The 15,096-nt window shown below is 49.1% G+C and overlaps 4 protein-coding genes across 4 annotated transcripts; 1 reads left to right on the top strand and 3 right to left on the bottom strand.

The window, feature by feature from the left end:
* Positions 1-3,254: 3,254 nt before the first annotated feature.
* Positions 3,255-4,876, bottom strand: TGAM01_v203515 (mannose-1-phosphate guanylyltransferase; the record flags this gene model as incomplete). The annotated part of the gene is made up of 3 exons (XM_018801158.1): positions 3,255-3,281; positions 3,335-4,579; positions 4,805-4,876. 3 exons carry the CDS (start codon positions 4,874-4,876, stop codon positions 3,255-3,257), a joined length of 1,344 nt encoding a protein of 447 aa, XP_018665429.1.
* Positions 4,877-5,597: 721 nt separating this feature from the next.
* Positions 5,598-6,385, bottom strand: TGAM01_v203514 (hypothetical protein; the record flags this gene model as incomplete). The annotated part of the gene is made up of 2 exons (XM_018801159.2): positions 5,598-5,925; positions 5,997-6,385. 2 exons carry the CDS (start codon positions 6,383-6,385, stop codon positions 5,598-5,600), a joined length of 717 nt encoding a protein of 238 aa, XP_018665430.2.
* Positions 6,386-8,021: 1,636 nt separating this feature from the next.
* On the top strand, positions 8,022-10,969 carry TGAM01_v203513 (hypothetical protein; the record flags this gene model as incomplete). Its single annotated transcript, XM_018801160.1, has 3 exons — positions 8,022-8,208; positions 8,269-9,460; positions 9,511-10,969. 3 exons carry the CDS (start codon positions 8,022-8,024, stop codon positions 10,967-10,969), a joined length of 2,838 nt encoding a protein of 945 aa, XP_018665431.1.
* Positions 10,970-12,746: 1,777 nt separating this feature from the next.
* TGAM01_v203512 (hypothetical protein) lies at positions 12,747-14,351 on the bottom strand (the record flags this gene model as incomplete). The annotated part of the gene is made up of 1 exon (XM_018801162.1): positions 12,747-14,351. The coding sequence occupies one exon, from the start codon at positions 14,349-14,351 to the stop codon at positions 12,747-12,749; it is 1,605 nt and encodes a 534-aa protein (XP_018665433.1).
* Positions 14,352-15,096: the final 745 nt, after the last annotated feature.

Genomic DNA, 15,096 nt, shown 5'->3' with positions numbered 1-15,096 from the left:
ATAGTGTTGGCGTCCATTCCAATTGCTAGTATAGACCCCAAAGAATTCCAATGCCGTTCAAGGCGTGGACGAAATTGCTTGGGTATCCATATCAGCCGCTCTTCATTTCGAGTGATCCAGGCAAAGTCACCGTTGGCCGACTTTTGTCCCCAATTGCTCTGTATGAGAATGATAAACCCATTTTTCTTCTCTTGGTAGAAAATTGAATGATATCGATTGCCGACATGTAGTTTCATAGACTGGTCCGTGTCTATTTGCCAGTGCTCCCATTCAGACTTGCGGTGCCGAACGGGCTTAGAGTAAAGCGACTTCCAACTCACGAATACTGAATTAAATATGACTGCAGGGTGTTCGATGCACATTATGTGATGCATCATCTCGGGAACGGGAGCGGGATATTGCGCAACGCACGTATACACTTTGTTGTTGTTTTTCCGCAAAACAAGCATCTCTGCATTAGTGCCACAAACAAGAATCCCCAAATCAGCAGATACTGCTATTTGTGGGAAAAGTCTGGGCCGTCTGTTGAAATAATGATGGCTGTTGAATTCCAGCATTGACAAAACCTTTGTACATTTCCCGGTGGCAGTCTGCCAGAAACGCACAGTTCTCTTTTTGTCGCTCGTTATGATGATTGAAGGATCGTGTGAGAACGTTATAGCAGTAACTTGACCATTGTGGCCTCTCAATGTTTGACAACGTTGACCCGTATCCGTCCGCCATAGGGTGACTACCGTGCCAAAAGCGCTCGAAGCGACGACTGACGAGTCAGGCGAGACAACGACACAATTAAAGCTGCGTGTAGAAGTACCATTCTTTTTGAGAGCATCCGAATTGTTGTCGCTGGAGTCTAACTGCCAGATGCTAATAGTGTTGCTGAAGTCATCTGATACTGCACAGAAAGCCATATCAAAGGAACAATCAGTGCATGAATCGCTCTGCATATACGAAGCCGACATCTCATTCTCGAAATCTGAGGTTGATTGGAATTGCCAGTGACACGGCCCATTCGTTGTTGGTACTATCAACTCGTTATTGGAAGAGAATGCAAGCTTTTCTTACAACAAACGGGGACATTTAGTACAGCAGCTTCTCAGCTTGCGACTCGTCGCAATACACCAGACATTAATACATGAGTTTGCGCTGCTTGAATCCAGGTGAGAATCCCAATGAGCTGAGGCAAGAAGCTTAGAGTTGGGAGAGAAGGTGACTGCTACAATGCGGTCTTCTCCCTCCTAAAGTAAATTGCATCTCTCGTTCGATATTTCAGTGTCCAAACCATCGCGGCATAAGCGTTTGCCGCTACGACGTGCCTCAGGTTGGGAGAGAAGGCAACTTGAAACATTGTTTGATAACGATACTTTTCGTGACATTGGAGTGTCTGCAGAAGTTTGCCTGTCTCGGTGCACCAAATGCAGACAGTTTTATCATAGTAAGCTGAAGCGAGAAGTTTTGAATCAGGTGCAAAGGTAATTGACCAGAATTTTCTCCCACCACCTTGTAACGTATGCATCTTCTCGCCTGTGGCCGTGTTCCAGAGATATATTCTTGTTGAATCGCTCGACGCCACTTTTGTTGAATCTGGAGACATCCTCACAAGCCAGTGATAGCTTCCGAAGATCAACATTTGCCGGCAATTGCCTGTTTCCATTTCCCATATTCTTGCTGTCCCATCCCGCGAGTTGGAGACCAACAGGTGTGACATTTTTGAAAAATCTAGGGATGTGACTTTATGCCTATGACCAACATGAGTATATACACATGCTCCCCAAGTATTCGGTCGATTGAGTATAAGGGGAATACCTTAGCGGATTTTTGTTTCGAATTTCTGTCGAATAATGCTGCATTCTGGCGCAAATACCAATGCCGAAGAGTAAGTCTGTAAAGGAGCAACTTCTATTATAACTCTATTAGATTGGAAAAAGCGGATGGCATCTCACATTAAGGCGTGTAATCCAGGCGTATCCTGCTTCTTCAACTGAACGATGACATATTTTAGTGTAGGCCAAAGAGATTCAAACTGTGACTAAAACTTATATCCAGAATTGGAAGTTTATGAATTGCTTCCATCGTAAGATCCATAGCCCGCAATAGAGAAATAGCTTCCAACCAGTATGTATATATACATTATTGAAGAACGTATACAGGCTGCCGTAATCTTGAATGGCCTCAGCCCTCTCTTCTTCACTTGAGGCTAAAAGGTGATCCACCTAAAATATGCACTGGTATCGGAAATAGGCTAATGTATCTGGATACGGTGTAAATATTTCGTCTATTTGTGTTGAAGGAGATCAAAGGCAGTACATATTGTGATGCAATTTTTTTGTGACATAACCTCCACCCAGATCCAGCTGTAGGAAACACGCAGCAGAGGGTCCTTTGTATCTAGAATTCTTTTTATCAAGTCTGGGATCCGTGATTCTCAAATCGTGGAGGTAGGTGACGTCCAAGTCATTTTGAGCTGGAACAATGCATTGGCTACTATGTTCATACGGAAGGTGGAGGAATTGGCGACAAGTCAAACCTTGACCAGCTGTCCAGTTGTTGTAGATATTTCCATTATGTACGTTGGCAAAGTCGCCAAAATTGCTGTGTGAAACAATATGGGATGCCATTGATGAGGAGTTCAAGTTAAAAAAACACTCGCAATAGCCAGAAGAGAATATACTGCGTAGTCCTTAACAACATCTCCTTGGATGTTCAAAGCGTGAAGAAACGAATAATCACGCAATTCTTCGGTAAAAGCAAAAGGAATATTATTACTGCTTTAAAAAATACCTCTTAATACATTCACGTACTTGGTATAGAATGGGGGAGGGGAAGGAGCGAATCGAGCCAATGGAGATGAACTTTGTCGCTGGATGCTTATACAGAGCAATAGGTTACTGTATGTGCCTTGTCATAAATGCTATTACTTATCGCAATGTATCTGGTTCAATTTTTTGAGCCTTTCTTTGGAATAGAATAGAATATATATATATATATATATATACATACTGTTAGCTCGTTTCAACACTAAAAGCAACTGCTTCTTTTAAAATTAATGATCTATAAGTAGGTCCTACAAGTACTTCTGTCAAAATGAAGAAATGGAATGCGTGGCATCGTTACAAACAGGGAAACTTTCTTTTAAATATAGCTTTCACATCGCTTGAAATCTTTTCAAGCCACTTTTTCTTGAATAACAACTGCTGTCATCCAGTTACTCTATTGCCTACTCTTACCACTTATTCACTCTCTGCCACAAGACGGCTTTACATAATTACTTCGTTGGCGACATCCTAGTAATACTTGTTAGCATAAGAACCATGGAGAAACGGCTAGCATAACATACCCTCTTCAGCTCCTTATATGGCAGACAGACGCAGTTCTGCACGTGAACTTCATCGCCAACGCCGCAGTCCTTGCCAAGGATAGAAATGCTCTGCACCTTGACACCATTCTTGATAATGCTGGTTGAGTGGCTGCCAGCAGCAAGAGGTGAGCCCTCAACACGGGCCCAAGCGCCAACACGGCTGCCCCATCCAATGATGGAGTACAGAACGCAGGCGTCGTGCTTGATCTCAGAGTCCTCCAGCACGATACTCTCCTTGATACGAGCACCAGCGCCAACGACGACGCGGGGTCCGATGCTGACGTTGGGGCCAAGCTTGGCAGTGGGGTGGACATCGGCGGTAGGGTGGATGAAGACGGGGGGAACAATGTTGGCGCTTGCGGGGGCAAGTTCGTCGCTGCCAATTTGCGAGGCCTTTTGAAGGTACAGCGCGTTGGCGGGCACCGCAGAGCCGGCAGTCTTGATCTGGCGCCAAAAGTCCTTGGTCTCGTAGACGAAGAACTGCTTGCTGTCGGCCATGTCTCCCAGAATGTCCTGCTCGAGGCGGATGACCTCCTTCTTGTCCTCATCATCATCATCGTCGGCGATAGCACGGGGCATGGTGAAGTTATCCAAGTTGTCGGAGGAGGGGTAGGAGACGAGGCGGGCCGGGCGATCGGTGCGGCGCTTGATAGCAGATCGAATAGACGGGAAGATGGCATCGGTGGAGAAGAGGTAGACGCCGCAGTTGATCAGGTTGCTGATGTGCGACTCGGGCTTCTCGACGTAGTGAAGCACTCGGCGGGTGTGGGAGTCGGAGACAATGCAGCCAAAGTTGGACGCGGCATCGTTGCTGACGCGGGTGCCGAGGATGACGGCCTCGGCGTCCCTTTCAATGAAGAGCTTAAGCATCTCCTCCAGCGGGAACGAGCAGCAGACGTCGGCATTGAGGACGAAGAGGCGCTCGGGGCGGCCCTTGAGGATGGCATCTCGGAAGTGGTACAGACCGCCAGCGGTGCCCAGCGCCTCGTACTCGCGCAGATATCGCAGGTTGATACCGGGGAACTCCTTGGCCGAGTCCTTGATGAAGTCGCGGAAGACGGACTCGTCGTAGTAGCCGATGATGTAGACGTCTTGGATTTGCTTGACGCGGGCGACGGACGAGAGGCAGTGCCAGATGATGGGGTGGCCGGCGACTTCGAAGAGGGGCTTGGGGAGGTCAAGCGAGAGAGGGCGGAATCGCGTGCCACGAGAGGGGCCGCCGACCTATGAAGCGAAGCATGTAAGTTAGCTAGAATTTCAATATCAAGGTCATAGAAATCAGTGGTATATGACGGGCAGTTGGTTGAGTATCAGTGGTGTGCGCTGTCAGTCAAGGCTGAGCTTTGATGCCCAAGATACTTGCGCAATCATTGAGGAAGAATTTTTGAGTTCAAACGAAGAGAATAAAGAGAATGATCGTTCCAAAACAAAACAAAGGGTCATTCATACCAGAATCACAGCCTTCGTGGCAGCGCCCACTGGAGTGGCAGACCGATGGGGCAGAGGAACGTGGAGAGACATGTTTGTGGAGAGCTCAAGGAGGGGTATCTTTCGGTGGAGGAGCGTATAAGAAGCTTCGGTTTCAGCTTCAACGGAAAGAAAGAAAAAGAAGGAAACGAGAAACGGGAAACAGATGCGAATCAACAAATTGCTCGCTGAAGTGACAGAAAGAGACGCTCGCCGGGGAATTGGGCAAAAAGGCAAGGCGGTGGAGCTGCTGCTGCACGACGTTTGTGAAATTGGCTGGCTGGCATGTACGGATACGACAAGGGGAAATGAAAATATGCGATTAAGCGAGTGCGGGACACGAAGCAAAAAAGGACCCCGCGGAGGTGGGAGATTGCCCGCACGTGGTGGCTGTTCCTGAAGCTAAGAAAAAAACAGGGGACCAAGGGGTGCTATGGGATTTTTTTTTTGAGCCGAAAAAGCATAATTTTTGGTGTTGCTGGTGCCGTATGTGTATGCTGTTGGCTTTGGAGATTTTATTCACAAGGAGTCATGAGAAAGGAGTCTTGATGCAACACTGCTCATGTCATTTTGCCCGTCGTGATACCCCGCATTCAGCCGTTTTTGTTTGTAAATGGAACAAATACATAAGAATAAACGAATTAATACATGATGCTCCCAAGTAGATTTTTTTGTCCCAGCATTCCAATGACCTCGTCTCAAAACTCTCCCGTTTCTCACTCCAATTTTAGCGGAGGCAGTAGCTAGTAGTGGTAGCAGCAGATGCAATCCCGATCTACTGGGCATCTCGGCTCCTCCAGTTGTTGGATCCCATGGCCCTGGCAGATGGTGGCAGTCCGCCCTCGGGTCGGGGGTTGGATGGTCGTGACCAGCCGCGTCCCTGGCCGTTGCGGTCCGGTGTCGCGTTGGTGCGGTTGGACTGTCTCTCGTTCCTCTTGGCCAGTGAAACCTTGAGCGCGCCTCCATCGTACTCGGCGCCGTCAAGGGCCTGCATGGCGGCCTGGGCCTCGTCTTGGGTCTCAAAGTCAACGAAGCAGTAATAGTAGGTGCCAGCAGGGCTTCTGGAGCTGTCATGGGGGGCAATGCGCTTGCCAATGTATGAGCTGGTTTGATATTTTCATTAGCTGTGAGTTCACACAGTGAGTTTCTCATGAGAGAGCGAGGGTATGCATACGGGTTGAATCCGGTGAAAATTCCCATCATCTCCTGGTTGTTCTGGTCCTGGTCGCCCATCTTGGCCAGTCCGCCAACATACAGTCGCTTTCCCTGGGACTCATCAACCACCTCCTCGGAGCGGTTGAAGTCACGGCGGGGCCTCTGCTCGCTCTGGTACTGCTGGCCATCATCGCCACCAGGCGCACCTCTCCATTCGTTAGTTCGCTGCTGGAAGCCCGAGCGGCCGTTCTCATTGCGCCTCTTCCTGGGCTCGCAGGGGCCGACCTTGATCTCACGACCACGCAGCGATGCCTGCAGCGAGGTGAGAGCCCGCTCAGCGGTTGGGCGCTGGGCAAAGTCCACGAAGCAGTAGCCCGGGTTGCGGCTGCTGACGGCGTCAATGGACATGTGGATGTTCTCAATGTCGTCAAAGCCATTAGCAATGAGGAACTCCTCGATGTCCTCTGACTTGAGCACATAGTGGAGGTTGCCTGCCTTGACAGTCAGTTTGCATGGCCGCAATATAGTGTGAGAGAGAGTTCAGGTAGCCGCGCCTAAGTAGATGCGTCGGCCATCAGCCAAGGCGTCGTTTCGTCCATCGGTAACGTCCATGATGACTTTAGTTCCCGCAAGTAAATTGAGTTTTGCAGCCCAGCTGAGAAGGATAGAGAGGCTGTAAATTTGGACGGGGTTGCGTTGAGCTAAGAGCACAATGGCGAAGACTAAATTTCTCTCGACAGTTTTTTTTTTTGCCAGAGCGGTGGTGCAGGTACAAGAGTACTTGCACAGCCTTGTTCACGGCTTAGGCAGGGTCGCATTCAGCCAGCAGTTAAAAATCAATGATTGGTGCCATCTTGGGCCAATAAAATATCCATCATATTCTACAGCGCTGGTTAAATAAAAATACGATCTTCGATACCTGCACTAGAGACCAAAGTGACGAGCAAACTGGCAAAAGATCATCTTGTACCAACTGCATGGTTACCGGCAAGGCTGCGGCTAAGAGGTACCCAGTACTTCTCACAGGCCTCGATAGCGCTCTACTGTGTCTTTAGCACAATGCACTGCATGGACAAACTTAGCAGCAGAGCTCTTTTTCGCTGGATCCACTACTTGGGGCGACTAGGCGCTTCTCAGTAACTGAACTGGGGCTGATACGAACAAGGTGAAAGATGTAGATAGACGAATATACAAGGCGTCCATGTACCGTAAAACAAATTGCTTCATTGCATCGATTCAGACGGATGACTTCTGAGGTCAGAGATAGAAGCTTCATTCGGATTGCCATGCATATAGCAGTCACGTGGTGCCTAGAGCTCTGAGACTGAGCCTGATCCCAGCCCCCCTTTTTGGGCTAACACTCAAGCTCTAATCAGCTCCAGCTAACAACTCCAGAGTCAGGCTTCAGAGCATCGCCGTTCATTTCTGTTAACGCATCAACTGCTGTTGAGCCTATAGCTTGGCAAGTATCATCGTGAGTATTTTCTCTTCTGAAATCTGCCTTAAACAGAAGCCAATGCCCTGTTTTATGCCACTGTTTCCCACTCACACTGCGTGTAGCTCGCTGGCGGGCGAATCAGGCACAGGCTCCTCTATCAAGCATTAGCGCACTGGGGCCGCAACAGTTGTCTGGGTGAATATCTTCTGCTATCAACAACTTTCTTCTCTTTCAGCGTTCTGAGCCCAAGTCGATTCACTCACGCGTCACTTTGCCCGACTCTCACTTTTCTGTCACTTTTCTGTCATTAATTGCGTTTAATTCTTTTTGTTTGCCCTATCTATTTGTTTAATAGTTGATATTCACTGTGAAAAGCTCTTCTCTCATTCTTATCTTACCCTGCTGTCCCGCTTTCATTGACCAATTCACCCTGTTGCATATCCATCATCCACTCGTTTGATAAGATCAGGCAGAATATCACACACGCCACCACACCAGCGCCCGCATTATTTCTGTCTTCTCACGGTATCTGGCATCATCTCCATGTCCGACAATAACCAGCCCACATCTCAAGCGGATTAGGATTCCTCTGAGGGAACAATCGTCATGCCACACTCGACACCTGGCCGTCCTCGCGGCTCGAGAAATCGGCAGAATCTTGTCAAGCGTGAACCAGATGCCGCTTCTCGTCACGATACAGTCACAGATGTCAGCACCGAACCTGGCGAATCGCTGGATGCACCAGAATTTTACAGGTCCTTTATCGATCCTCGCGGCAATAGATCTAATGCCCGTAAGTCCCCAGCTAATGAACATTGCCAAACCAGCGAGATACTGATTTTGTACTTTATAGCGGCGCCTAGTGAACGCACGGTAGAGTCAGATCTTGCAGATCCCGTGTTTCAAGAAGTGAGAGCTGCTCCGGCTGCAAGCACAGTGGCTGCGGCCAGCCCTAGAAATCTAGAGGAAAGCTTCTTTCAGACCTCGTTCCAAGACATTGGCAAGAAGCTCAAGGACTGCAACGATACCCTGGGAGAGCTGCAGCAACTCGGTGTGTCTCACGATGTTCAGCTGCCGGAGCTCGTGCTCGTTGGAGATCAGTCTGCAGGCAAATCCAGCTTGATGTCGGGCCTTGCCAACCTGGACTTGCCGCGCAGTGAGGGAACTTGCACCCGATGCCCTCTTCACATTCGCGTTTCTCGCAACGCCGACTGGTCCTGTCGCGTTTGGCTGCGGAAAGAATACTCCTATGAACCTCCCGATGGCGCCATACATGAGACAGACGTCACCAATAGCGACCCCTTTTTCCCTTGGCGAAAGCGACCCAGTACCCTCGTTTTGGAATTCAAGACGATGCATGACAAGAGTGAGATTGAAGATGTCCTGCGTTGGGCCCAAATTGCCATATTAAACGATGACAAAAACCACAATTTATTCGTCCCTGGACGGGGCGCCACCGCCATGAACACGCCAATTGACAAGGCGGCAGAAGAGACTTTGGCTAAATTTTCACCCAATGTCGTTGCATTAGAGATCAAAGGCCCTGACCTGCCGGACCTGTCATTCTACGATATGCCTGGTATTTTTCAGAATCCCGCCGATGCCAACGACGAGTATCTGGTCAATGTGGTCCGGAATCTCTCCAGCGCCTACATCCAGCATCCCTCTGCCATCATCATCTGCGCCATGCCGATGAATAGTGATGCCGAAAATTCTGCAACCTTTGGTCTCACTCGAAAATTGAAAGCCAAAGACAGGACTATCGGTGTGCTCACCAAAGCAGATCTGCTTCCTGACGGTGGAAATCACGCCCAGTGGCTCGAGATAATGAAGGGGTATGCTCATGCTACGGGGCTAGGATACTTCATTACCTCCCGCCCGCAAGGCAAGGAATTGGAAGAGTTAAAGAAGTGGGAAGAGCGCATGTTCGAGGATCAGTCTGTCGATAAATGGCCCGCCCCCTTTCATCAATTTGTCCACCGCTGTGGCGTTGAACGGCTTAAAGCATTCCTGTCAGAGCGGCTGGGCGAGGAATTTGCAAAAAGGTGAGTAACCCACGTCTTTATGCGTTCGGTCACTAATTATTTCCTCGCAGCTTGCCCACTATTAAGTCCAAGGTCAAATACCTTCTCGATAAAACGAACCGACAGCTGGCCAATCTCCCAGAGCTCCCCAGCAACGTGGAACTGGAAATCCAAACTTGCCTCAACAGCTTTGCTGATAGTGCCCGTATCAGGATCGACGACTTTGCTGCACGCATCAATAGCTTGCCCAATAGTTTCCGAGACTGTCTTTTGGAGATTAAGCCCAAATTTACTCTCAAAGACCGAAGCGACATTGATCCAGTAGTACTGTCTGACGATGATGAGCCGGATGCCCCAGCGCCTGGTCCTGCCACGGCAAGTTTCTCTACTCCGTCGAAACGGCGGCATACAGCACAGCAAGCAACGCCCTCGAAGCGGTCCCGGACTGATCATATGGCCAACGGAGCCCCAGATATGGTCAAGCCTGAGGACACAGGCAATGTTAATGTTGGAACGCCGCCGCCTGGACATCCTGGACATAACATGGGTCTTGTATATCCCTTTACGCAATTTAGCGACATTGGCCGGGGGTTCCGCACACTTAGGCAAGTCAAAGAAGAAATACAGGCCAAGATGAAGGCAGGCATGCCAAGCATCATCCCTCCAGATGTATACAATGACCTGGCCATGGAGGCTATCAAGCCATGGAATCAACCTACAAACGTTTACTTACAAGAAGTGATTCGCTTGCTCCACGTTGAGCTCGAAACGGCCTTGAACAAGTCCCTCGAGAATCTCAAGAAGCGGTTTATATACCCAGAGGCGAAGCGACATCTCAAGAGCTGCTTGGATTTCCATTGGAAAGAAACCCGAAAAGCACTCCAAGAGCTTTATGGCGATGAGACAGAACGCGTCATGACGTACAACACAGAAGCATTTAACCAATGCCTAAAGAGCGAGAGAGCTGTGCTAGTTCGCTTCCGACACCATATGAGAATGATAGGAGCAGGTTACGCACAGAAAGATCTCGTTCCGTGGGAAGGGCTTACAGAAGAAAAGCAAGTCGCAGACTTGAAGAAGCGAGAGCAGGATTCAACCAAGCTGAAGCCGGACGAATTTGAGCGGGAGGTCGAGGTTGTTGCGTACGTTAGAGGGTACTACAAGCTCGCCGCCCTACGATACTCCGATGCCGTGACGCAGCGCATCGTTTGCCGCATGATCCCCGCCATTCGCCGGCAGCTGCGCAATTACCTCGACGAGCAGCTGGGCGTGCGCGGACCGAACTCTGTGAATGTCTACGCGAAGCTCATGGATGAAGATGCCGCGACGGCGAACAAGCGCGAGATGCTCAAGATGGAACAGGGCAAGTTTATCCAGGCTCTGCAGAGCATTGAAAGTCTCGAGTCGGAGATGACTTCGGATGTGGCGAGCATTGTGGAGAGCAATGGTCTGCGGTCGGATCCAGCCGAGCGACGAGATTCGAATGTGACGATGGAGGTTGACATGCGCTATGCGACGGGAGAGGCATGAAGCGTGCCCATCTAGGCCTGTGCCCTTTATCCCCCCTTTGCTTTACACTTTCTTCTTTTGCGAGGTTCATGTATTGTCATTTATTTACAAGTCAGGAAAAGATGATGCATAGGGGCACTGTGGAGGGATCTTTGATGATTTCATGTCAAGATAGAGTTGGGACTTTTGATGTATTTGCTTTGCCATGTCACTGAGACTGGATTCAGAATGAGCTTGATTTCCAGTTGTTTCGTACAAACGGGGAGAAGTTCTGTTGACAGAAGGTCATGGAATTAGACGCATTGACGCACACGATATAAATAGGTAGGTAGAATTGCTACTATTTCCACAATCGCCTCAACGTCATACTCAATTCAAAAACATGACTGTGACCCACGAGCAATTACCACGTTTCTCTCCACAAAACTCCATCTTCATAGCTATTCGCCGTCTTACACGACTCGAGGGCCCCCGCCAATTCATATACGCCACCCCATTTAGCAGCACCGTTTCCGCCTCAGATCCACCAGCAAATCCAGATAAATCCCGGACACTGGCAACAATTTCCGTGCCCGATTTCGTGATCGGCCCGATGTCTAGCGCAAGCAATGCTGTCAATGAATTAAGTTTAAAACTTAGCGACAACCCCCTTGCTCTATTGTTATATCATTTATATCTTGAAGCTTCATTCCACTATTTACTTTTATTTCCCTTGATTATTCACAACATCTTTTAAAGACACAATGGTTCAAAAAGTTTGGCGACGCAACTTTGCGGCTGGATTCGGCCTTGAAAAAGCCCTGGAGGCGGCTCGCAGCTCCAGTGGTCCAGTTGCCATCCAGTCTCCTCCTGGCGGAAGCTCCCCCGAAGAAGTGTGTTTGTCCTATAAATATCCAGACACTCGTAATAGATGCTAATCATATAAAAGCTCCAAGCTCTCGCCGACACAGACGTCGGCGGCCAAGGCTTCACCCTCTCCTCCTTCACCTCCTCCGACGCCGTCGAGCTCGGCAACCTGCTCTACGCACGCCTCCTCCCCTACGCCAAGGCAGGTCGCTCAACGCTCATCTCCATCAGCAACGGCGCCGGCACGCAGACGCTGTATCAGGTCGCCACGGGCGCTGGCGTGACGCCCGACAACGAGAGCTGGGTGCAGCGCAAGAGGACGGCCGTGCTGCGGTTCGGCGTGAGCTCGTGGTTCCTGGGCCAGAAGCACGCGGGCGACGAGAAGCTGTTTGCGGGCAAGTTTGGGCTGGGGCCGAGTGAGGCGGGGCAGTATGCGATTCACGGGGGAGCGATTCCGATAAGGGTCGAGGGCGTGGATGGGGTTGTTGGGGTGGTTGTTGTGAGTGGGTTGAAGCAGCATGAGGATCATGGGGTGATTGCCGAGGTGATTCGGGAGAATTGGGTGTAGAGATGAGTTGAAATACTTGATGAGGTCTTTATGAAACAAAATATCCAAATTGACCATGATTCATAAGTCGAAACTTATACTCGATTTCAAGTGAGATTTTATCACCAAAGTTGGAGCCTACAAGAGTCATCTAGATGCGGATACTTGATTATCGAGATGTTTTGAAGTAAAATTGTAAAGTAAGATTTTCATAGCTATCTGCCAAGTAAACCACGCAGTAAAGAAAACAACAAACCAAGTAAGCCCATTAATTCCTATAAACCTGATATACCACTGATTACATAGACACACACACATTACATGTATATAAAAGCATTCCGCTCATAACATTATACTTCACTTTTCTCCAACCATCATAGCATTACCGTCTCCTTGTTCACCTTCTTAAAAGCGCTTTCGAATCATTGGCATTCTGCCCCTACGGATCATAGGGCTGCCAGTTCCTACTACAGCAACAGCAGTTCCTGTTCCAAGCGGTAGAGCAGCTCCAGTTGCAGTTGTCCCATTAGTCCAAATGCCCGACTCAACCGTCACAATAACAGTGTTGAAAGCAGTCGCCGTCTCCGTACAGACCCCAGTCGTCAAGCAACCAATTTCTCCCGAAGCATGAATCTTGGGCTTCGAATCGCACGGCTTGCCGCTGCCCTTCTTTCTGCAGATGGTCTCTCCAGTAAAGATGTTGATGATTGTGATTTCGATGTTGACTGTGTTTCCAGAAGTGACTGTCTGTGTGAGAGTAGTGAATTGGTTTATGTTCGGGGAGATTGTGCCGACTTGTGGTGGGGCTGTGATGGCTGGCTGGAGAGGCGAAGAGTTGATTAAGGGAATTGGGATAAAGGTCACTGTTGCGTTTGGAGCTGCCAAGTTATTGATGATGGAGATCGATGAGACTGGTGTTGGTGAACTCTTTGCGGGAGTCTCTGGGGTAGAGCTTGGCTTTGGTGAATTCTCCATCAAAGGTGCCGTCTGGAAACTAGGAGAGTTGGAAGGACTGCTTGCTGGAGTTGCTGCTGCAGCACTGGAGCTTGCCATCTGGACGATTGGAGGACCGGAAAGGCTGCCAGCCAGAGTGATGATAGTGCTGCTTGGGCTTACTGGATTCTCCACAATGGTAACAGTCTCGACGCTCGAGTTTGACAGGTTGTTGGTCAAAGTGATTGTAGTAGTGCTTGGGCCTGCCGGGCTTGTAGGGAAAGAAATAACGCTTGGACCTGACGAGTTGCTTGCCAGTGTCACAGTGGTGGTGCTCGGGTTTGCCGGATCCGCAAAGGTGATCGTCTCGACAGTATCTGGCTCCTGTACAAAGGTCACAGTCTTGACGCTTGGGCTGGTTGTAGGAGAACCGGCTGCTGATTCGCTGGCAGCGATTAAGGTGATAGTGGCACCATTTGCTGAGCTCGGCGATTCGGCTGAAGGGAATTGCTTCGCTTGACTGATGGTAACAGTCACAGCAGAGTTAGACGCAATAGATGGGGAGCTGGCTGGCTTAGACTCTACAGCTGTGGTCTTCGCATCAGGGCTGCTTTGGTCCGGTCCAATCGTCACTGTCACAGTCGTGGGCGATTCAGGCTGGCTCCCTCCAGTCTGAGCTCCACCGGGTAGTATTGTCTTCGTAACGGTTTTTGTAGTGGCCGATTTGAGTGAAGTCAGAATGTCCGGACTGCCAGTACCGCCACCAATCACTGTATTCGTCTGAACCGATGGCTCAGGGTGAACAGTGACCTCTTGTGTGACAACTGGAGATGATTCAGGGATAAAGGTCTGAGTGACGAAGATGGTAGTCGCAGGCTGGACGACTGTGTGGTCTACTGTTACAGTTTCTTTGGGGCTTGTAACAGTAACAGTGACTGTAGTACCGCTGGGACTGAGTGCACTTGGTAGACAGGGGCAGCACCGGATGTCATCAGTGGTTGCTGCTCTTGGTTTGTTGAAGCGGGCATTGGCGAGCGGAAGGACAGCCATTATGGCCAATGGAAGCCTGTTAAGCATTGTGAATAGATGTGACTATGATTTTGGAGAAAGTATGTAAAAGACTCGGAGGAGGCGATTCTTTAAAGTGGGCGTGTATATGATGGAGTAGTGTATTGATGATGATGATGAAAGCATGATTGCAGAGGCGGTGGACATGGTTTCTTATACCTTTATCCGAGGGCTCTTAAGTCTGGCTAGAGGATGGGCCCATCATGTTCAGTTCTCACTCAAAGAATAGAATCTGATGAAGAATGGGATAGCGATATAAAGGAGGCTTCTAGCCCCTTGAGATCATATAGTATACAGATATATAGTTTACACACTACTTCTAAGGCCTCGAAATCAGCCAAGACAATGTAGAGGAGAAAAGAAAAAGGATCAAAGAGGGCGATAATAGATCTATATATCAATTTCAAGGGGCCAATGGCTTCCAGGGAGCGGCCAACTTGACTCTATAAGGGAGGCTCCCTGGTGGAAGGCGATTATCGGGCGATCTACAGCATCTAGAAGGGCAGGAAAATAACTGGACTTATAAAAAATATATGAATCAACACATTCCATGAGATTGAGAATTTCTTCCAAAATCTAGAGACGATCAAATCATATTCTTTTCACTCCCAAGAGTACCTTAGCTTACATGTGCCATAGCATTGTATACTATTACTACTACTATATGTAGTAATAGAAAAGAGCCATGCATAGCGCTGTAACTTGTACTGCAGGGAAAAAAGGGAGCAGCCAAAATGGGAATCGCCGCTAGAGC

The sequence above is a fragment of the Trichoderma gamsii genome (genome assembly GCF_001481775.2).
Source record: "Trichoderma gamsii strain T6085 chromosome Unknown Scaffold_9.2, whole genome shotgun sequence".
Taxonomy (NCBI): Eukaryota; Fungi; Ascomycota; class Sordariomycetes; order Hypocreales; family Hypocreaceae; genus Trichoderma; species Trichoderma gamsii.
Note: the sequence above shows the minus strand (reverse complement) of the source record. Positions and strands in the feature narration are given on the sequence as shown.